Raw genomic sequence first — 24,138 nt, 5'->3', positions numbered from 1 at the left:
TCTCTGATGATTTTCTTCTTCCTGTCAATTCTGTATGTAATTACTCTCTGATTCATCGTGCACCACCTGATGTTCTTCCAATGTATTGGATAGTAACTGCCATAATTGATATTAATACCAATTGATACTGCTGGCTTGGAGGGGGGGTGATGAGAGTCCATCAACATCTGGATGGGCCAGGTGTTTAATAATATGAGTTCATCAGTCATTTGTGATGTCCCATTGGTTTATTGCATCAGCTTCTCAATCACTACAGGGGGAAAGGGGGAGATTTCCATTATGTTTCCAGTAAAGTAGGATTCCCAGTAAGGTAGAAAGTCCTATCAAGGGTTAAACGCTACGTTGTATTTTTTTTACAAAATTTAAGAATATTATTTTTCTGTATCACAAAAAGATGAGCAAATTCTCTTGGGGAATGAGCAAATGTGAACTGAAAAATGGAGAGATTGGAACAGCTTTACCCATCCTGGCACTCACACTCCTAATAATTCAAGGACAAACTTGGCTAGATATACTGTCTTTATTATATTCAAGGAACAGAAGCCGTATAAAGAATTGACAGTTCGCATGTGAGCAGGAATGGTAGTTGGGAATTCATACCCAGTCAGAACTCAATCCCATCACATTCCCTTGCAGCACTGCCTTCTTTGAAGAGGTAACTTTCCTCTTCCAAGATTTTCCCTTATCTCTAGCCCTCAGCATATCCACTGACAGTTTACATTCTCTGCATTCCTGCTAACCTGTTCACTTAAGTCCACCAAATGTGGGTGAACAGTTCCAGCCAGGAACTCAGCCCTGAAGGCATCCAAATGCATTGGGGCCACAGGTTGCAGAATGTCTATTCTCTGGCCATGTTGACTGGGAATTCTGGCACTTGTAGTCACAACACTCTAGAGGGAGTGAGGTTGGGGAAATCTGGGCTGAAGAAGTCCTTCTTCCATGTATAAATGTTGCACTGGAGTGATTTAAGTATATCCCTTAATTCAGGCAGGATCCAAGCAAAATAAAGCAAACAAGTGGGGAAAATAAAGGAAGATGATTTGAGAACCTGATAGCTGCAATATCTTTTAGCTGTTATCTCTGTCACTGCCGGGATAGATGCTGCAGTGAATTAAAAGAACCTGGGTTCTAATCACTGATTGGGCAGAAACTTAATTCATAATGTTTTGGGTGAAACTGTAGTTCAGTGTTTCTCAACCTTGGCAACTTGAAGATGTGTGGACTTCAAGTTGTCAAGATTGAGAAACAGTGCTATAATGAATAATTATCTAGTTAACACAAGTTAATGTTAAGGTGAATAGAGGCAGAGCCAGGCAGAGTGGCTGTCCATTCTGTGATAAAAATAATTATTGTTGGTACATATTCTGTTCTACCTTCTAAAGAGGAGGAGGATTCCACACAGGGATGTACTCATATTATTTTTGTAAGACTTCTGTGAGGTTTAGAGAAGAAGGTCACACTATTTCATGGCTGAGTGGAGATTTGAGCCCAGACTGAGTCCAACACCCTTCCTGTTACATACACATGGAGCAGGAGAGGCTGCATTCTAAATGCCTTCTTCCACTTCTTCCCTTCCAGAATGCCACCCTTCCTGTAAATCCTGTAGAGGAGAAGGCCCTTTCTCCTGCACTTCCTGTGACTCCAGCCTTGTCCTTTCTCACACTGGCTCATGCCTCTCGGCCTGTTCCCTTGGATTCTATCAGGATGAGAACCTTCACTGCCAACGTATGTGGTGCTTCAGTCTCTGAGTTTTATTTGGGACAATGTTTTAGAGGAGTCCGGTGGAGCTAGGGAAAAGGAAAATGCTTATATGTGCTGAATGCTTTCAGAAGTCTTAGCAGGTAGCAGTCTGTACGTGGCTGATGTTGTTTGGGATTGGGAACTAAGTAGGATTAGGGCTGGTTAGTACTTGGATGGGAGGCCATCTAGGAATGCTGTAGGCTAGACTGGGAAGTCAAGCAACATCCTGAAGAAAGGTAGCAGAAAGCCAACTTTCTACTGCTGCTGAGAAAACTGCACGGTTTGCTAGAGCACGTTAGTGCTGCAAAAAATACAGATGACCATGAGATGCCAGCAAAGAGTTAGTTTTTCCTACCGCTTTGCTGATATCTCATGACCCTCCAGAGTTTTGCAGCCCAGCAAACTTTCTGTCTTATACTTGTTCAACCAAAAGTGCCTCTTTGTCCTTTGTGTTTAGCTAAAAAGGATTCCCAGAGCATCGGATAAAGATATGCTTACTGTGGTCTATTCTTACCTGCGCAAGCCATGCTAAATCACACTAAATGATGGGGTCATTTGCGGCATGTCTGGATGGCATTGGGTTCGTGCATCCCATTAATCCTGTGGCTTGCTAGATATGCCACAATTGGTGGGGTTCTCTCAGCGCACTACGTTACCTGGCTCAGAAGCTGCAATGGCTGAGTTCATGCAATGCGCTAAGTCAAAGCGAGCAAACTGCGTTATGACTTCCACAGTCGGGACAAGCTAAATTGCCATTACCTTCGCTCCCAGAGAAGAGAGAGGAGAGAAATCCAACTAAAATTAAGATGTGAGCACTAATCCAAGATGTTTAGTGTAGTTCATTGTATGGTAGGCTGAGAAAGATACCATTTTAAGAGATTACAGAAAAACAGGCTGGCAAACATTTATATCAACTGATGCTAGTAAAAGTGCACCACAGACAAATCTAAGTAGCTTACTCTGTAAATTTTATATTGCTTTTATGCTGTTGTTTTGAATAAAGTGTCATTGGTATATTGGAAGTTTGTAAATGATAATACATCTCATTATTAGCCATTTGTTCGCTCTGTTAATCCACATATCTTCTTAATGTTACAGTTGTTAATTAATTAAGCCTAGTGACACTCTCTGGAATTCATAAAGTGAATGAGATGCCATAGCATAGAACATTAGATACAAGAGATACTATACTATGGATTGGGTTGGGAGAAGTGGGCAGGCAATGTAGAGTTGTGTGTCCTTAAACTTAAAGGAAGAAAGTTAGTGGAGAAGAAGGCTTAGCTTTTGACTATGAACACTTTGAAGCTGCACTAACTCAAAGAGTTCGTGTCTTCACTCTTGTACGATTTATTCTGTCAATTAATCTGTTAAAGTGTGCAGGGCTCCATCTGCTGATTTCTTGGAACTACATTGCCTCAAATCTGCTCTTGTGCTTATGTTTAAATGTGGCCCTCTTGTCAGTTTTCCCTCGTAGGTGCAAAGCTAGCATGTCAGGAAGAAATTTTTCTCATATTGCTCCAGCGGTTCATCTCCTTCTTCAGTAGTCTGTTCTGTTTGGTGTTGACTGGAGGGGAGAGATTGAATCACTTGTGTGGTGCCCCAGTGTTTGATGCTTTCCCCCTTCCTATTTAACATCTACATAAAACCGCTGGGTGAGGTCACCTGTTGGTTTGGAGTTTGATATCGTCAGTATGCTGATGATACCCAGCTTTCCATCTCTACCCTTGGCTGCTCAAGGTAGAAGCTTAAGCTGTTGAGGCACTGACCTCTGTCTGGAGGCTGTTCATGTCTAGATGGGAAGAAACAGACTTTGGCTGAGAAGAGCTATTAGCAATGGTTTATGTTATGTTACAATTTTGATATTAGAGAATTAGAACTGTAGAGTGGGAAAGGACCATTTAAGGTCATTGCAGGAATCCAAATTATAGATAGTCCTCCGGTTACATTGGCAATTGGGACCAGAATTTCTGTCCCTAAGTGATGTGGTCATAAAGCGCGATGTCACATGACTGCATTACTTAGCAATGGCAATCCCGACACTTCTTACTGCTGTTGCTAACAGAATCCCACCAGTCGTTAGCTGAGGACCCACCCAATTCAAGCCATTCCCGGCTTGGTCCCTCCCAGCCCTGAGCCTCAGTTCTTCCAAAGAAAGGGACTACCTCCCCTTCAACTCCCCCCAACCACTTATCCCCCACCATCTCTGCCTTTTTGGCTGCCTTGCACCCTGCCTTGCAGGGCAGCAAGCAGCCCCAGAACCATGGGGCTCTGGGGCTGCTTGCCACACTGCAGCTCAGGGCCTCTTGGCACCCCACAGCTCTGAGGCTGCAAGAAGCCCCTGAGCCACAGTGCAAAGCTGTAGCCACCCTAGGCCAGCACCGCAGCTGAAGCCACCCAAGCATAGCCCAGCAGCATGGCGCAAAGCCACTGCTGCCCCAGGAAGCCCCAGGCACTCCAGCCCAGCAGCGTGGCACAAAGCCACAGCTGCCCTCGCTGCCCTGCACTGGACTGCCCCAGCTGACCTTCGCTGTGTTCTTGCTCCCTCTGCTGATGAGGCGTGCCTGGCCTCACCTTCGTGAGGCAGCTGCTGGCCACACAAAACCTTCTTCCTGAAGTCTGTGACCGGGGGCCAAAACAGCAGAGATGGGGGGAGATAGGCAGATGGGGGGTTGAAGTGCCCCTGCAGTCATAAGTGTGGGTGGGCTGCCAAATGCTCAAATTTTGATCATGTGACCACGGGGCTGTAACTTCGGGGACTGGGCGTAAATACCATTTGTTCAGAGCTGTTGTAACTTTGAATGGTCACTGAAAGAATGGTCGTAACTTGAGGACTACCTGTAAAGCATTCTAACAAATGGATGTCTTCCCTAACATGATGTCTACTTAGACCTTCCTGCATTCTCATCCAAAATACGTTTGGATTTTATATTGCATCCCTAAAGAGTGGAAGCTCTTTAAGCGTGGCTAGTGCATTTAATTTTTAATGTACCAAAGGAAGAAATGTATTAATATATAGGGAGGTAATCATGTTAACTGTTTTAATTAAATAAATTAAAATCAATTTTAATTTGTGGCCTAGGACTGTCCACTATGCTGCGACTTTGATATGCTGGTCAGTGATGAAATGTAGAACTTGGGTTTATATAAATGGTGCACCTCTCAGCTATATGATTCTTTGACATTCAAAGTTTTTTATACATGATGTAGCTCAGTAATTTGGTTTTTTTTTTTTTTGTCATCCCCATATTGTAGCTTGTCCCCATAGAGAGAGGTCTGAAGGGTTCTTTGAAATGGAGATTCAGAGTTCGTAATTCTTAATTATTATAACTTCAGTTCTTAATGTGAAAACTGATCAGTCTTGATGTTTTATCTTTCTCTCCAGCTTGCAGTGACCCATGTCTAAGTTGTGATTCAGAATCCCGCTGTACTTCCTGCAAAGACCCATCCAAAGTCTTACTGTTTGGGGAGTGCCAGTATGATAAGTGTGCACCACAGTATTTCCTTGATTTGTCTACCAGAACATGCCAAGGTGAAAGGAATCCCCAAAATGCTAATGTTGAGTCTTAGTAACAATGATTAGTTTTAATGTGTGAAACCACCTCTGTGGTCCCTTCCTTACCTTTCTCTCTCCTGCCATATTGTAGCTTGTTCTCTTCATCTCCATCTCCCTACGTGCACACCCGTATACATGTACACTCACACCCACATGGTTGCTGTCATGGGTAAATTCTGGCCAAGGATTGGAATTTGTTGTTTGCTCAATGGTTAGTTGAATGATGAGTGAGTTTAATTTGGTAAATCCCGCGTCTCCCTCCCCCCGCCCCTTAACATTGGTTTAAGTGGTTTTATATATTTGCTGGAAATGTTGCAAGTGTACTTCAGGAGAGGTTTTTGAAGACACACAAAGGGAGCCTGCCTGCTTCTGGTGGCGTGCTCCAAGAAAGAAAATCCAGTTTCAGAAGAATATTGTGGTCTTGCCCTTTTCTGACCTTAACAAAATTGCATTATTAAATGTATTATCAACAGGAAATTCTTTCCATCTTCTTTAGTGACTTATCTCATAATTAGCTACCCTGAGACAACTGATCTTACTCCCTTTTAACAATCAAGGTCAAGATTTAAACACAATGAAAATAAGGAGCAGAGTCTTTAATAAAGGCCTTTTTATTCATCCAGTTGCTAGCTCAGGAAATGAATATGTTGAAACAAATGGAAACTAGAATTCATTGTAGACTATCTAAGACTGAATGCAGGACCAAGAGATCGAAAATTGAGTTGGGCACAAATCCCAGTACGCCCTTAATTTTGCTCTCATCTAAATTCCTATCTTGTTTCACCATCCAACAACCTTCTTCTGCCTTGATGTCAAATAAATCCTCATCCTTTGCATCTAGAGAAAGCGCACTGGACTGTTTTTATCCTGATGTATTACGGTAATATTTACTCAACGAGATGTTAAAATAATAGCGTTGAATTGACTTTCCATATGGTTATCACAGGGACTGAGATAAGCTATCCTTGGTGAAATGCTGAGGCTTTGGCAAAGAGACCCAAAGAACGTCTCTATACGAGTTCCTTATCAGAGAGATAATTATTGCCACTAGCTTCCAAAAAGCAGAGCGTGGCCTGCAACATGAAAGTAGCTATCCAAAGACCACCACCACCTCCTCCTTCTCCTCCTCTCCACTCATATCTACTCCCACAGTTTCTCTCTGCTCAAGCTTCTCTCTCCAAGAAAATTAAAAAGCAATTTCTGTAGGCAAACCTTTTTGTGATGGGAACCCATTTTTTATTTCTCTGCTGCTTTATTTTTACTAGTTTTCTGCCTCTGATTGCTGCAGGGAACAAGACAGAGACCAGGGGGGTCTGGAGTGGGGTAGAGGTGGAATTTTTATTCCCCTTCTTTCTTTCTTTTCTTTTCAGAAGTTGGATGCCTTTTGAAAATAAGTGGTCATTGGGACTCAAGCTGGGCTGAGAGAATTTACTTTTAAAAAGCCTTATTTAACAAAAACTTTAGGAAATTGGCCTTAATTTTTGTCATTTGCCACAAAAAGTGATCAGGGGTATGATTCTGGATGGTTAAGGTCCACAAACAAGCAGCCAACAGATAATCTATCAGTCACACTTAATACTTTGGTAGACTCACGGGCTACAGTGAACAGGACAGCTTATGCAGAATTGGAGTTCAGTATCATCTCTGTGGGCAGAGCTTAGTTCTGAAATGTTAAATGTGCAGTCGAGGAGTTTGGAGTGGGTTGTTCTTAAAAATAAGCCTATTTTAGGATTATGCCATGAGATGGGAAACTATCCTATTAATTTTGATTCAGAAAAGTTAGTGGAAAGTCTGGAGGCTACAGAAAGGGAGTTGGAGACCACATGTGGCTTTGGGGGTAGGACGTTGCCTACGTCTATTTGAATAGAACCTTATCCGAGTTTCCTAAATTTCACCTTAACCACCTGTCCCCTTGTATTTGCTTCTCTCTTGTCCCATCTCTGCTACTTCATGAACAGTCATCAAGTGTGTCATATAAGCTTTCTGGATACTGAGCCCCCCAGGTGCCTTGATTAGTGTGAAATAAATGCCAAATAGGTCTAATAATAGTTTGATTCCTTTCTGTACCTTGTACGGTTATTACATACGTCTCTTAGGGTGGAGGGCGAGACGAAGAACGTTGTTGTCTTCCGATGATTAACTTTGCAACATTCTCTTCTAAAAATGTGTTTGAACTGCAAGGCAATGTCACCTTGCTTGTCAATCTGGCCTGCTTAATTAGCAGTGCTCATGGGGAATCCCAGAGGTCCCGGTCAGTGAAAGCGAAAAGATTTATGGTTTCACTGTAGTCCATGTTGGCTGATCAGAACTATAGCCACTAGGGAGGATGAATGTTGTGCCTTCTCATCTGGACTATTGAAAAAGAGCAGACGTGCCCATGTTAACATAATTGGGAAATGTTAAACCCCAGGGAAGAATTTGTGTTATTTTAAGACCATCTCTTTTGGCATTTCTTCCCCGTCTTACATCTGTTCTGCTGTTCTTCCTTTGCCCTTCAGTGCGTTTGCAGACAGTAGCGGTGTGATGTATTAAAATGGTGAGGTATAAAGGGAGCCCATGGTGGCTCTATTGGAGATGCTCTCTTCTATTTTCTTATGCCAGAGTGCGACTGGAGCTGCAACGTCTGCAATGGTCCCAACCGTACTGATTGCTTGCAGTGCATGGAGGGATATCTTCTCCACCGAGGTGCCTGTGTTGAACATTGTCCGCTGGCATTTTACAGGGAATCTGAAACATGTCAAAGTAAGTCTTGATGTCTTTGCACAGGGGCTTAAGGCCCAATTTTGTTCAATCATTGTAGAGGGCGTAATCCAGAAATCACAACAAACAGTTGCCATTAAAGAAATTCACTCATCTTTCATGGGACAGGTAACGTCTCCAAAGGACCAGCTCAACCCTTATGCAAAATGAAGCAGCCACCCCTAACAGATAGCTGAAGCAACTGAAAAAGTGTGTCCAGGCCCCTACCTGATGCTTTCCTAGCTTGTCCCTTGGAGAAGCTGCAAAGGATGTGGCCAAGAACAGGTTGATGCTGTCTAAGCCACCTTAAAGCTTATATGGGAATTATCTAAGTGATGTATCATGGGGTAGCTGTTCTGAGGTTGAATGGCAATGCAGACAATGGGAGGTAGCAGCATAGTTGGGAGAGCAGTGGATTCCCTACTACCTCAGGCAACAGGCTGCTACTTCATCTCAGGTCCATGTCTGGGCCAAGGGTAGGATGCTTCTGTAGGGAGGAATCAAGTTTGCCCTTAATCTCCATCATCTCATGGACAGAACCATCATGAGCTTCCCACTTCTGTTTATATACATAAAGCAGAAAAACAGTCTCTATCAGCTTTCCCAAATCTGCAACCCTCCAAGTGTGTTAGGACAACTTCAACTATTCCCACGCAGCACAGCAGCTGGAAATCCTTGAGGTTATGGTCCTAATATGTCTGGAGGACACCAGGTTGGGAAGGATGGCATGTAGGATATATAGTATAAGAAGGCACTAGATCTGCCATGGAGGATGTCTCAGGGGAGCAAATGATCTGATCTTCTGATGCCAATAAGCAGATCTTGGAAGCCAGGCAAGCCTAGAATAAGTGAGCCCAAAGGAAAGTTGCGAAGGGGCTGAGGCCGAGAAAGACCTTGGTGTTGATTGGGATTTGGATGGGAGATTCTGGACATTTCAAAACTATTGAAAAACGTTCCTGAAGAAGGTACTGACCATTGACTTCCATAATGCTGCTAAGAAACCTTCATGGTTGCAGTCATTAGGAGTTGAACTTGTCTTTACATTTTCTTCCTCTAGTATCTGGCATAAAATAACACTTTTTTTTTTTTTGCTGTTCTGGTTCTTGGGGAGTGAGGAAAGCAGAAGGTGAATTGCTATTTCCCATGGAAGTCCAGAAACAACCCTTTCTGAATGTTTTACGGGGCTTTTCAGGTTGCGATGATGACCACTGCCTCCAGTGTGATAGCCCTGGCAAATGTGTGCGCTGCCAGGCCCCGTTCTTCCTCCTGGAATCACAGTGTGTCTTGTCTTGTGGAAAGCGGTACTATGGAGACCATGGAGGGCAGATATGCCTAGGTAAATGAATTAGGGGATTAAAAGTTAAACATGCTGGAATGCCTGGAGCAATCTGCATAGGTTAAAAAAAAATGCAGAAGTACACACCCGAGATTTCACCCATTGGGACAAAATCTTTATTCCAGCAGCCATGCTTCATTTAAACAAAATCAACCCCTCCCCCCTCCTTTTTTAAACTGATTTACAGCATATGTCATAGGAACAATTTTGGTAGAAGTCCTCTCTTACTTATTTTACTTTGTATTCTGCTGTGTGGTTGGAACGATAGCTCAGTATTTAAGCAAATTCAGTGCATGATATCTTCAGGAACTTTTGGAGAAGATAATGATTAGGCTAGATGGATGATCCCAGTCCTTCTACCCTCCATATGTGATGGAGTTGCAACTCCAGAAGTCCTAGCTAATATGCACTAGCTAGGAATTGCATTTTCAAGCATTTGGGGAACAGAGCAGGAAAGGCTGGCGTAAGACTCCTCCTGATAATGAGTGAGGAAGCTGAGGAGGCTTTATGCAGGTACACTGGCCCACCTCCCCTTTTTGCAGCTTGTTAACATCACATAGTTGAAATTTGACAGCAAATAAAATAGTGTGGCTTTTTAAATTAGCCATCGGATTTCAACAACATCAAGCATGATGGCAAGTGCAAATGAGTTCGGACTTAACTATCATTGACCATCGATAAAGTAGTTACATAACAGTGACCTTGTTTTCTGAGTTAAAGAATGCCTATCATAGCATCTTACTTACTTTTCCTTTTATGCTAGCTTGCCCCAAGGGATGCTTGGAGTGTGACGGTTCCAGCAGATGCCAAGTTTGTAATTCCACTACTTTTCTTCAGAACGGCCTTTGTGTTTCTGACTGCAGGCATGGCTTGCACAGCAACCCCCAGAGCCGGGAGTGCAAATGTGAGTTTCTCCCATTATATCTAGCAGAGATTATAATATTCTTCAGCTACAGTTTCCCATTTTTAAGATTAAAAACAAAACAATGGTTTTACAAGGCTAAAAATTAATGAGAGGTGTTTGTGGTGTATCTGCATCACAGGCATAGACTGGGTTCATACTCCACACTGAGCTACAGTTTGTTTGAACCATGGTTTGTTGAATAAACCATAGGGCTTGAGTACATACAGTACACTAAAATATAAACCACAGGTTGTAATCTGTGGTGACTGGGTCCGTGCACTAACATTAGCTGAAGTGCCTCCAAACACATGGTGATTTATTGTCTCGAGTGAATACAACCAGAAGTATTGTCAATCTGAAGAAACCTGGTGTTACATTTCTGCGCGTGTCTGCATTGGGGAGAAATTTTGGAGAAAATTTTCTGCTGTCCTACAAACTACAGCTCTGAGAATTCTTTGAGAGAAATTTAGGACTGTAAAGCATTTTGAACAGAATATACATTTATAGTACATATCGGTCTAATAAAGGGTGATGTTGACTAACATTGACTTTATGCCTCCCTGGGCATCCTTTCCTCACTCTTCCTGAAGCATCATGGGTATTGCCTTTAAATTGCTAGAAATTTCTTCTTGAGATTCATAATACCCTCTTTTCCACTTACTCAAATTCAAATTCTATTTTGGTCACAGACCAGAATCAGGCAACATAAAAGCATAAAATTATTACAACCATTCCAACAGTAAGAGTTGAGTCATTGAGATATAAAATATGAAAGATGCCTTAAAGCTAACATTACCAACAAGATGCTATATAGTGTTACAAACTATATACTAAAGGTTCTGATTAATATTAATACTGAAACTATAAAATTGATGAGGTGAAAATAGAATATTTGATAGAAACCCAAATAATAGAATGATAAAAGAGCTAAAATTAAACATTAATACAAGGGTGTAAAAATATGGGTGAGGTCCTCATTTGAGAACTCTTGTTAGCCATCAATTTCTGATGGATTTTACACATTGATGCACAAAATATGGTGACTTTATATATTACAGAGGAAGCGTTGTGCAAGAGTAATTAATAAACATAGACTTGACCTGTGCCACCTGGCGATCTGTGAATATTATTTATTTATTACAGGTAGTCCCTGGGTTAAGAACACCTGGTTTAAGGATGACCCATAGTTAAGAACAGAGCCTGTTGTAGCAAAATTTGAGTTAAATACACAATGTTTTGAGTTAAATACACAATGGTTCAAGTTAAATATACAGTGGTTCAAGTTCATTACACAATACTACTTATACAGTATTATACAATAATACTGTTCTGGCTGACGGACAAATTCAACTTAAGGACAGACCTTGGGAACGGAACTCATTCTTAAAATGGGGACTACCTGTATTTATAGGCCACCCGTCTCATATACTGTCAGGCCCAGCCCAAGAACAACGATGAAACAGTCCAGTCCAGTCCAATTCCTTCATTAGCTTACACCTTATAGACAGAATCTTGCCAAACTAAATCTAATGGACATATCCTGTGAGATTCTAGGGAGTGGCTATCCTGAACCTCTTCCGCTTCCCATGCTCCTGCTGCAGACTCAGCTGCCTCTTGCCTCCTCCTCTCTCCTGGAATGCACCCCCTCCTTCCCGATAGCCTTGATCTCCCACATCACTCTCTTCTTCGTAGATACTTTCCATCACATATACATGATTCTGAGCAGTTCACAATTAAAACAGTAAAAACAGTAAAAAAACAACCAGAATTAAGAAGAACAAAAAATGACATAAAAATAGCAGCCGAGAAGACTCACAAATGCTCAAACAAGCCATGAAACAACATGAGTTGTCCAAGCCATGTGGATGGCCTCAGTTACAGTGGTGATGGGTGCACCATTGGAAGACCTGTAAGACCAGGCTAGGGATGGATCGTCATGGAGAAAATCTGTCTATGTGGTCTCTAGAGCTTGATGGCACATAATCAATCAATCAATCAATCAATCAAAGATTTGTTCAAACAGAGAGGTGTGTATGTATGTTAAAGAAGTCAAGATGGTAGCTGTTACCCTATGATAAAGTCCCACCCCTTTCAGTGTGCCTCGGTGACACACTGTAATGGTATGTGGGAATGACCTTGAGAGATGGGGTGAAGAGATGCTGCCTAGGGAATGGTCAGATAAGAGAGAACATAGCCCACAGCTGCATGGTGGGTGGAACAAGAGGCTTAGAAGGGACCCTCCATAAGTTCTTGGGCTTATGTGAGAGAAGCATACTTTCAGACTTGCAAGATTCTGTTAATGTAGCTTTACTATAAAGTAGACTTAGCTTATCTGGTTGTGATTCCTATCTGGTCTACCTGGTAAGACTGACATCAATCTTGCAATTCTACCATTGCATTGTTGAACTAGGAGGAAGAAAGTAGACAGAGACCTATCCAATATATTTTTTTAATTAACCAGCAGAAAATAGGAAAGCAGAAATTACCAATAAATGAAGTTTATTGCAAGAAAAGAGTTCAGTGCTGAATTTTTTCTTTGTTTTGTTTTAGCTTCTGGGACCACTCCTGGGCTCAAGGCAAAGAGCCTACTCTTGGTAGGAATTGGTGAGGTGAAGCTCCTAGATGGTTCCTTACTGGAGGTGGAAAACCTAGAGAGCTCTGGAGAAGGCCTCCTGTTTCGCGTGGCGTTCCCTCCCACCAATGGCAGGCTGATGGCCCTGGCTGAAGGGGAAGAAAGAGAACTTCACCAACATGACCATTTCACCTGGGAGGAGATGAAGGAGCAGCACATTTTCTTTGTGCATGACAAAATGAAATCCAGGTGATTTGGTGTTTCTTTACATCTTCCGTTGCAGAGAATATGAGAAGAGTGTCATAAGGTCCCTTCAAAGAACATAATAACTTCAAACTGGGCTTAGTCCTTAGAACTTTTCCTCCTGACAAATTGCAGTCAGTTCATTGAAAACTGATTCCAGAAAGTTGCTGGATTGCTGGAAGCTGAGATGTGATTCCGTGGGATGGGTGGGTGTTCCTATGCAAGTCACCTTGAAAATGGGCATTGTTTTAGATTCAGAATCCAGAATCTTGAAGGTCTTAGTTTTCTTCATAAATATAGTATACAACTTTGGATCTTCAAGAAGATGAATAAAAGGAAGGGGTTGAAAGGGTGTGAGTCAGTGAGAGCTCCTTAGTGAAATCTAAATTTATGGGCAGGTTTGAAGATGGCATAAGAGGAACATTCCTGGTGCTGAAACCAAGAGACTGTCATAGGCAGATGCAGTTTGGCATAGTGGTTAAGATGCTGACCTAGAAACCAGGAGAGTGTGAGTTCTAGTCCTGCCTTAGGAATGAAAACCACTTGGGTGACTTTGGGACCGTCCTTCTCTCTCAGCCCAGCCCAGCCCAGCCCACCTCTCAGGGTTGTCATGGCAGGGAAAATAAGGGAGAGCATTATGATACTGCTTGGAATTATACAATAATAAATAAAAATAGGCTCCCTTTGAACAAGCTTTAAACCTAGAAAAATGTACAGCTTCTGCTGTCCTGGATGAATGAAAATGTGTACCTATCTACATAACAATAAATTACATCTATATCATCATATTGGGGTTTCCTGTAGGAATGGCCAGTTTTTCCTGACACTCAGCTATCAACAGTCTGTTTCTGAGCCAGTAATATTCACTGTTCAAGCCCTATCGACACAGGTAAGGTAGAAGATGGGTGGATTTGTATTTCTGAACAGGCTGGAGGGGAAAATGTATATTTTCAGTATTTCTCTGCTTACTTTTAAGATCCCAGTAATGATGAGATGGAACAATGTGGATTTCTTACTTGTTTGATTGCTGTCCCATATTGGCATACATTTAAAGCAAAAATGCAAAAAAGTAAAACCACAGTTTTGTAGACTTACATATGATCCCCAGCACCAGTTTAGGTCTTAAAGCTGCACATCATCTAATTAATTCTAATTCTGCACTAATCTTTCTAGACAATTGTTGTTATCTTCACCCATTCTGCCTTTTTACTGTGTTTGCCATACATGGATGATAAATGTTTTGAATGTGAACCAAGGCAAAATCAGATAATAACAGACGGACTGAGTAGCTCTTCTCCCCTGCTTTCCATCCCAAGTTCCTCACCTTATAAAACTTCCTCACGCCCTCTATCAAGGTTACCATCTGTTCCACGGATATGGAACACTGTTGTAAAGTTTAAAAAAAACCCTGAATATCAGATATCAGCATTATGTATCTTGATCATCTTGATGTCAGAAAACACATCTGTGGTCCTTCATCCAAGAGATGAAATGTAATCAGCAACAGCACACAGAGCCTGCATGCAGGAGGCATCTCAAATTGAACATTGCTGGCTGGACAAATAGATTGGGATTAAGCTCTAAACCAAGTTTGTTGGCTGAAAAACATAATTGCCGTTTCCAGCCATCTGATAAAACATGCAGCCAATTAAAAAGACCACAGTAAACACCCTTAAAATCAGAATGGTAAACTATACAAAATAACAATAGTAATAATAATGAGGTTGATCCGGAAGCTTCTCCTGGAAAGAATGTACCAGGTAGGCCAATTCAGGTAGGTGAAGGAAGTCCTGTAGGTATCTGGGTGCCAAGCCATATACAGCTTTATGATCAAAACCAGCACAATTTAATTAGATGGAGTCTAATCAGCAATCAAAGTGAAGCCCTGAGCACAGGTGTCATGTGCTCTTGGCAGGTGTTACCTGCCAATAATTAGGCCAGGGTATTTTGCTCCAGTTGCACTTTCTGGATGGTGTTCAGAGGCAGCCCCTGTAGAGCACACTGCAGTAGTCTGGTTAGGAGGTGATGAGGACATCAGCTACTCTTCTTTTTTCAGAAGCTGCAGATGGCAGGGTTTGTACGTCCTACTAAGCCATAAGCCATAGTTTACAAAGCGCAGTGCTTGGGTTCATCACACATACTAAGCCAAAACCAAACCAATCTGCAATTATTGTTTAGTATGATAGGTGAACCTTGATTAATCCAGGGGTGTTATGTAACAATGTGTCCCTGAGTAGGTAAAGACTAGGGTGTAGGTAAGGACCTGAGTAGATAAAGACCTGGGATAACCAAGCAATGGGAGATGGAGAAGCAGGACCAGGATGCTGAGGGTTGGCTTCCCAAAGTGGGTACTTGGGGGATCAGCACCCCTCCTCTTGCTTGGCTCTAATGGAGGGGATGACACCCTGCCTCATGCTTAGTCCGTGGAGCTTCTGGGCTAGCATTGCCCAGTGCCTTAGAGCCCAATGTCCAGTTGCCCAATTCCTTCTAAGATTGCCATGTCCCACTGATGGCCAAGCAGGGAGATACCCAGGCCCATCTTAAAAAAAAAGAAAAAAAGTAACCAGTTCTTATGAGCCAAACCAATCCAGCTATATAGATGTTATCTATAACATCCCTAGCTTCATCTGGATGCATTCAGCTTCCTGAAGTTGGATGCTTTGTGGAGGAACTTTTACCTCCCAGATGGTAACATGACCACCATTTTTCCATAATCTGCCCAAATATTGTCTTAAGACTCTGGAAAGTTTAAAGGAAGATTCATAAAAACACAGTATGAACTGATAACCCTCATTGTCTATCTGAAGAAGTTGATTCATTCTTTTTGAAAAGCATGTGGGAAGGAATACTTATTCATTTAACTGAATCAGATCATTTGCTAGCGCTTAGATTTCAATGCATTTAGTACCTCAAGCCTTGCTTAATGATTTTTTTTTTAAAAAAATCAGGTTCAGGAGAAGCCAGGATCATTCTTAAACTGGAATACTACCACCTCTTAAAACATTACTGGTGTCATATCATTTGAGGGGCTCATTCCAGATTATTGCAGATTTCTCTCAGCGGGGGAAGCTGGAAGAAATCAATACCCACTGATGTAAATCTGACCACCATAATCAGTAGAGAAGCAGATATTATCCCTGCAGATATGGATTGCTTTTCTTTTTAAATTTCACCTTAGAGGGGGTTCAACTAGCAATTAGTCTCCAGAGCTTGTGTGCTAGTTTAACCTATCTAGTGTGATTAAAAAAGATGGACTGTCAAAAATCTGAGCAAAAGGTCCAAGTTCAATCTCTCTGTCATTTCTAAACCCAGATGGACCATTGCTTGTTCAGCTAAACTTGAATGTCCTGTTCTCTAGGACATTCCTTGCTTTTTCTCCAACGTTCCTCTGACAAAAATCTATTCTCCCATCTCCATCTTTTTCTTAGAACTATTAGAAGCAGTTTACTTATCTGAGGACTAGCAAACCTTTCTCTCGCCAGATGCTTGCCAGATAAGTCAGACTAAGAACTTAGAGAGCTGATCTGCAATGTATCTGGAGAGAACCAGGCTGGAGAAGCATATTCATCTTCTGTACAATGCTTGGGATAATATAAAGCTTGCAATATTTACTGGAAACAATTTTCATGGAATAATTTCCCCCCATTTTTACTTGCATTTCTGCTGCTCCAGTAAAATGCTGCAGGTACTCTGCATTTTTGGTTTCATTCCTGAGTTCATTGGGACATCTATATTTCACTGAATGTACACTATAGAGGCATGCAAAACATTTTAAGGCAAATGCTTCCTGATCCTAAATCATGCTCTTCTGATTTTATTAGAAGTGTGTCAACCTGTAAATAGACTAGTATGGGGCAAAACAGAAGTTGGAGAGGCTGAAATATTCTGGCAAGGTTAGAAAAGCATTGGAAAGGCCTTGGGATACTTTTGGTGAGATCATAATGAAGAATAGCTGATCCAAGGTTGGAATGAGATGCTTTGGAGTTACAGCTTTTCAGCCTTGAAGCATTTCATGCACAGATATTCTCCATTCTGCCACCTCAGTTTTTTCCGCTCTGTCTGTTGCTCCCCTCTGTCCATCCTTCAGTCATTCCCTTCCCTCTCAACAGAATTGGTTTACAACTTGAAAGAGTCCCCCTCTCTGAAAACATACAGTGTTTGTAAGAATGTGGGCCAACCACAGGTGCACGTGTGTGTGTTCCAGTCTGCCAAACTGAGGAAAAAATGTCTCTACAACTATGATTTGATGTTTTATGTAGGGTAGTGTGAGGAATTGAAAAACAGTCCCAAAGAAGACATTGGCAAACCACTTCTGTGCTGTTGTCAAGAAAGCTGCATGGTTGTGCCCATGTAGTCACCAGGAGGTGAACTCAACACTAGATCACCTTTAAAAAAAAAAAAAAAAAAACTCTATCCTAAAGCAGAAAAGATATATTGTACTACCAGCAACTCAGGAACTGATTTTTTGTTATTCTGTTTCAGCCTCCTTATGTCCTCAGGAACGAAGTCCTATTTGTTAGCAAAGGGGATGCTAGAACCATCACCAACCACTTGCTTGATATACAAGATAGGGATAATCCCCAAGATGTGACGGTGACCATTTTAGATCCTCCAAAACATGGTCAATTAGTCAAACTTCTAGAAGATGGCCCATTGGCTCTGCGTGCATTCAGCCTTGATGAACTTTCAGGAGGATTTGTGCATTATATTCATGATGGATCTAACAGTTTGGAAGACACAGCTGTTCTGCAAGTGAGCGATGGGTACCATTTTCAGAATATACTCTTTCGCATCAAGATTGATCTAAAGGTAAGACCTCAGAAATTGTACCAGGGATAATTAACTTGATGGTCAACAGTGTTGGAGAGAGTAACAGCCATCATCCTTGACTGTTGGTCATGTTGGAGCTGTTGGGGTAACAGTTGTACATTCCAGTCCACATTGTAGACTTAATGCACAATTCTATACTTATTTACTTAGAAGTGATTTAAAGGACTTACTCTCAAGGAAATATTCATGCAGCTTTAAATTATCTTCTCTTTCCAGAAATTAATTTATCAAATTTATATCACCGTCCAACTCCCCCACAAGGTGGGACTCTGGGCAGTTCACAACAAAACAATTTAAAATCAGTAAAAACATAAATAATACAAATATAAAATACAATTATTAAATACAATAAAATCTAAGAGATGGTCATATTATTTCAGCCTGTGACCAGATAATATTGGTCAAAGGTAAGACTAGGGAACCAGCCAACCCCAAAAATGACTATTCTGATCCCCACCCCATGTGTGATGACAAAACCAGGTCTTCAGTTTTTTTCTGAAGTCTAACAGGGAGGGGGCCAACCTCACTCCTGGGGGAAGAGTGTTCCAAAGGGCAGGGGCTGCTCAGAGAAGGCTCACCTCCTGGACCCCGTCTGATGAAATTCTCTTGCAGACGGAGTCCGTAGCATGCCCTCTCTGTATGACCGGGTGGGATGGGTTGATGTGATGGGGATGAGGTGGTCCTTCAGGTCCTTCATTTGTACAACACACTAAGCTACTGTGAATTACTGGGAACAATAATTCTGTCGCTAGCAGTATCTCCATCAAAGTGTTTTTCATTTTTTCCCCCAGCCTGTAATTTGAAGGTAATTGGAGGTGAGAAAGCCGTGTCAGCTGAAAGCAACAAAAACATCCATGCACATAGAAAACTATCATATCAGGGAAACTGATTCTGGCTTCCTCCTTTGAGGAATAGAACAAGAATGAATTGTCCTTATCCTAAAACAGAGGGGAAAAAAGAGAAAAAGAGATGACCTGGAAAATAATGTTATAAACAGAAAAAAAAGTTGGTTCTATCATGCTTCTTCGAAATAAGGTAGTGTCAGTGATGTGCAATACATGTGAATGGGAGGCGAGTGAAGTACATGCTTCTTAGCAACCACAGTTGAGTGATGCAGCCGCAAAGAGTGATGGAATTGACACAAAGGAATATAAACAATTTAGGGCTTTGATTAAGATGCCCATCGAGAGGAGCAGATGTGAAACTTGGCTGCTTTATGGCATGGATATATTGTGTAACAAAGAAGTGGCTGTGTGTTTGTAGAGGTGTGATTCAGTCATAAGAGAAGCTCTGGAAATCACAGCTTTGGCTTGAGGGTGGTCACTAGATAATGCTAGCCTAGATTTAGCATTTCATGCACGAATCTCTTTGGGCCTATTTGGGCTTGAACCACCCACCTTCCCTGCTTTCCTTTCTTTCGGTGGGCTTGTGGGAGGACTACTGTTGAGTTTTATCCTGGATTCGCACATCCTGTTAAGCTGGCTGGATTTGTACAGCAGACTAAGCTACTGTGAATTTGTTAGAACCATGTTATCTGTTATCCATAGATGATAGCCATAATTCTCCAAATATGCCCATAATTTTGTAGAACAATCAAAATTTGCAAGACCTCTGCAACCTTGAATAAGATCTTACGAGATTTTGCTGTAGTTTACTTTTAAATATTTTAATCTCAAACCCTTTTTTGCTCTCTTCCAATATCACATGCCTGCAAAGCACTTGGAAAATGGCCAACTTGTATGCTATGCCCTAAACCTGGGACGGGCAACATTTACAAGCCATGATAAAGTACATCATAATTTTTTCCAATTTCTTGCTTTTCATTATTTATATTTTTTAAAATTGTTTTAATCATTGAAATTGTTCGCTGCCCAGAGTCACTTGGACTGAGATGGGCAGCTATCAAAATTGCATAAATAAATAAATATTAAATAAATAATGCACAAAGCTTAAAACAAATTCTGACATATTAAATCAACAAAGCAACCAAGATGTCCTCATAACTTTTTACCCATTAAGTAGGCAATAGTCTATTTTAAACCATTATTCTTGGTTCCAGGGTAGCAAGCCTTTTGATTGATTATGTGCCATCAAACTCTAATGACCACATAGACAGATTTTCTCCATGGCTTTCTATCTCTAACCTGTTCTTTCAGGACTCCCAATGGTGCACCCCTCACCACTATAACTGAGTCCATCTACCTTGCTGCTGGTCATCCTCTTCTTTTTTCTTCTACCTTTCTCAGCATTGGAACCTTTTGTGAGAAAGCGAGGTCTTCGCATAATGTGTCTGAAGTGGAACCTTTGAACTTGCTCGTTTGTGCCTCAAGTGAGATCTCTGGGTTGATTTGTTCAATGAACCATTTGTTTATTTTCTTAGTTGTGCACGGTATTCTCAGGAGTCTTCTCCAACACCAACGTTCGAAACTGTCAAAACTGTTCCTATCCTGCTTCTTCAAAGTCCAACTTTCACTTCCTTAGAGTGTCACAGGGAATACTGTGGCTTGCACGATTCTGACCTTTATAGGTAACAAGCCTACAGTTATTAAAAACTGAACAGTGGGTAGATTCTCTTGGCTACACAGAAGGACAAGGAAGAGGTCATGAGCTTGCAAACAAAGTTCTGAACTTGGACACAGAATTGAAAATACTAAGCTCTTCCTGTATATATACATTTGGCTTTTTTTTTTTTTCAAAAAAGCTTTTATTGTAAGACAAAAAAACAGAAAAAGGAAAAAACAAGACAAAGGTATACATTAAAGATTTACAAAATATAAAAAATATGTAAGAATTTACAAGACGGCAAAAGAAAAGCAATGCACCGTTATTCTTACAAGTGACATTGAACTGAAACAGATAGAAAGAAAATCCTATATCAGTTTAGCACTTTAAGAACTGATACTAAATTCAAATCAAAAATTGACTAAAACAGTCAAGATGATAACAATTATCAGTCAAATTAAGAACATAATGAGAATTAGCAAGAATTTCTAACTAATAGGAAGTAGTATCTTTATGGCCAATCAGATGAAATCTAGTTTGGTGTGATGGTTAAAGTGTTGGACTAGAAACCAGGAGAATGTGAGTTCTAGTTCTCCCTTAAAGTGTGATGGAATGGAATTATGAAGGCCAGGCTCAGGGAGAAAAACATTTTCTTTCATCTCCTGAGGAGCATGGGAGATACAAGAGGATGAGACTGGCACCTCCCTGAGGAATTCACAATGTTGTGGCTGGCATTACTTGGGAACTGGGGTTTCAGTCTGGGAAGATTCTTGCTAGAGGTGGTAGCTAATAAACATTGCTGGACTGAATTTACATGGTCTCTTGGAGTTCCTTGGGCTAGGCCTGACATAAAGCATAGAAGTCGGCTGGATGATTTTGGGCCAGTCACTCTCAGCTCAACCTACTTCACAGGGTTATTGTGTAGAAATAGGCAGGAGAATTATGTATGCCATCTTGAATTGTACAAAATAAAGACAGGATATACACTTGTGTGTGTGTGTGTGTGTGTTTTAAAATCTAATGTTAAAAGAAACCCCAACTTCAGATGTGCAAAATTATAGTACATAAAGAGTTTCCAAATTAAAGTTAGTATCAGACTTACTTTAGATATGAAGTTGTTTTCCACAGTGACGCATACTCCCAAAACTTCATCTGCCAGTCTTCTAACGAAGAAATTGATTATAATTTCCAGTGGAGGTATAGAATATCATAGCAGCTGTTATTATATATAAACCAACCCAGTATATTTTATAGTGATATACAGCTTGATGATACTTAACAGGAAAACACCTGGCAAGAACAGAAAGTGAATATTTAAAATCAGTATCAACCTGTGATGAATCATCTTCCAGAATTGCTGAGTTTTGTGGCATGGCCACAGTTATGAAAGGGTGATCCAACCTAGTTATTACATTTCCAAAAAATTTTTGAATATGTATTATCTGTGGTGGCAATCAACTCTGGAGTAATGTGAAAAAAAATCCTATCTCAGTTTTCTCTGACTTTACTATGCACATAGGATTAGATATTTGTCTTTCATTGAGATTCTCACAGTTGCACATCAATTGTCCTGTTTAGATTCTGCATCCATTTAATCCTGCAGCCTTTGTCTTCTTCAGTTTCTGAATTGTATTTTAATACCAATCAGATATAAGCCCTAGCAGATGTTCTGAGTTTGGTCTGATAAGGATTTAAAATATGATAAAACCTCTACATTTGCCGTCTTTTTTTTTTTTAGCTCTTTTTGAATTATACTACTTATTTGAAGATATTAAAACTAATGAGGTGTTTTGGACCATTCCAAGGAGGGAGTCTCAAAAGATTTCATCTTTGCTTGATTAAACGTTAAATCTTGCAGTCTATAGGAATAATTATCCCTAATAATTAGCCAATCAATTTTTAGCATGTTTTCCTTCATGAAAATAAATAATGTTTAAGCAAGTCACATTGAAACCTGGGCTTACTCTTCTTTTATATTTATCGCATAGTTTTAATAAGCAATTTATAATTAAGTGACCTCTTATGCACTGAGTACTTCTATTTGTATCACAGTATTTATGCAGGCCTTCTGAAAGTCCTGTTCCTTCCATAGGAATAAACCAACATATGGTGATATAATCCAATCTGTGATCCAAGTCGAACAGCTAAATTGATAGTATAGCTTAAAATTTATTACAGTCAATCTATCTCATGTTTTGCATCAAAAATAATAATTCTTTTTATCCTCAGTCTTTTATCTGACCAAATGAAATTACTTGTTCCTCTATGCCAGTCATCCCATTTGTATTAGGATCATTTCAAATAAAAAATTGATCTTTGATAAGATACTCATTTTTACTTCCAATATTGTTCCTAGCCAAGATAGATTTATCTTTTTCCACCTTAAAATATCGGCCATTATATTTTTCCAGATCTGTAAATAATTATTTTTGAATACACTGTTATTGTTTTTATTTAAGTAAATCTGCAAATATTTGATGGGTTTAACACTGATATTAAACCCTGTTGTTTGCTTCAAAAGCTATTTTTCTTCTTCAGATAGATTCCATGTAAACATCTGTGTCTTATTCTTATTAATCCAGTATCCTGATACCAAGCTGTACTCTTGTATATGCTCCATTGTCAATTCTAAGGAGTCCTTTGAATGAGTCACTGTGAGTTCAACATCATCAGGGTGTAATTTTAATTTATGTTCTTGATTTGCCAGTTTGATTCCTGAAATTTTACTGTCTTGCTGTATCTTGCATGCCAGTGGTTCTAATGCCAATAAAAACAGAGGAGAGAGGGAACAATCTTGTGTTGTCCTTTTTAACATACATTTTTGTGGTATGTTAACAATTTATATTTATATTTACGATTATCTTAGCTTCTTGTTCATTGTAAATATTCTGTATCAATGAAAAAGTTTAAGCCTCCTCAGTTTGTCTTCTTCATGAATGTTAAAGGCCATTCCAAATTATCGAAAGTTTTCTCCTCATCAAGAAAAAACACAGCTGCTTTTTTATTTATCTAATTAATATTGTCAGTGATATTCAAAATATATCTGATATTTTCTGTCGTGTATCTCTTCAGGACAAATCCAGTCTGATCAGTGTGAATTATGTCAGCTAAAAGACTACAGGCAGTCCTCAGGTTATAACGGCAATTGGGATTGGAATTTCCGTCGCTAAGGTCATAGAGTGTGACATCACATAACTGCATCGCTTAGCGACAGCAATCCTGGAAATACCAGTTGCCATTGTAACCCCAGGACTGCACCGGTTGTTAAGTGGGAAGAGGTGGGAGTCCCAGGCAATTAGGCCAGCATCTGAGTACCAAGGGGGGCAGGGGGCATGGAGTGTGGGTGGTGCCATGGGCAGGCATTGGGGTGCAGGGGGGCACTATGGAGTGGGGGCAGGTTGGCGGAGGGCGCAGGTGGGTTGGCAGGGCTGCAGTTGTGTCAGCGGGGGCGGCGGGCACACACTGCAGAGTATGGATGGGTAGGGGGTGCTGTGGGAATGCAGGTGGGCAGGATAATGCGCAACGGTCTGGATTGTGACCATGTGACCCTGGAGGTGCTGCAGTGCCTGGAACTTCGAAGACCGGTCATACGTCCATTTTTTCAGTGTCACCATAACTTTGAATGGTTGCTAAACAAATGGATTAAGCTGAGGACTACCTGTATTTAACCTGTGCAAGAATAGCCATGAAAAGCTTGTAGTTTACTCTATGTTCAGTAA

At 40.8% G+C, this 24,138-nt stretch overlaps 1 protein-coding gene across 2 annotated transcripts in view; it reads left to right on the top strand.

Annotated features, from left to right (window-relative positions):
- Positions 1-24,138, top strand: part of FRAS1 (Fraser extracellular matrix complex subunit 1) — a 312,542-nt gene that overhangs the window by 181,266 nt on the left and 107,138 nt on the right. For both annotated transcript variants that reach the window (XM_088133146.1, XM_088133147.1), the window contains exons 21-28: positions 1,579-1,725; positions 5,123-5,269; positions 7,895-8,035; positions 9,225-9,368; positions 10,132-10,272; positions 12,823-13,093; positions 13,892-13,976; positions 17,570-17,896. In XM_088133146.1, the coding sequence (XP_087989272.1) occupies positions 1,579-1,725; positions 5,123-5,269; positions 7,895-8,035; positions 9,225-9,368; positions 10,132-10,272; positions 12,823-13,093; positions 13,892-13,976; positions 17,570-17,896 (1,403 nt within the window). The remainder of the gene's footprint in view (positions 1-1,578; positions 1,726-5,122; positions 5,270-7,894; positions 8,036-9,224; positions 9,369-10,131; positions 10,273-12,822; positions 13,094-13,891; positions 13,977-17,569; positions 17,897-24,138) is intronic.

This window comes from Python bivittatus, unplaced genomic scaffold (genome assembly GCF_059951505.1).
Source record: "Python bivittatus isolate LINGU-HERP-01145 unplaced genomic scaffold, Pbiv_v1 ctg000070_np1212, whole genome shotgun sequence".
Classification (NCBI taxonomy): Eukaryota; Metazoa; Chordata; class Lepidosauria; order Squamata; family Pythonidae; genus Python; species Python bivittatus.
This window is presented reverse-complemented; position numbering and strand designations above follow the sequence as displayed.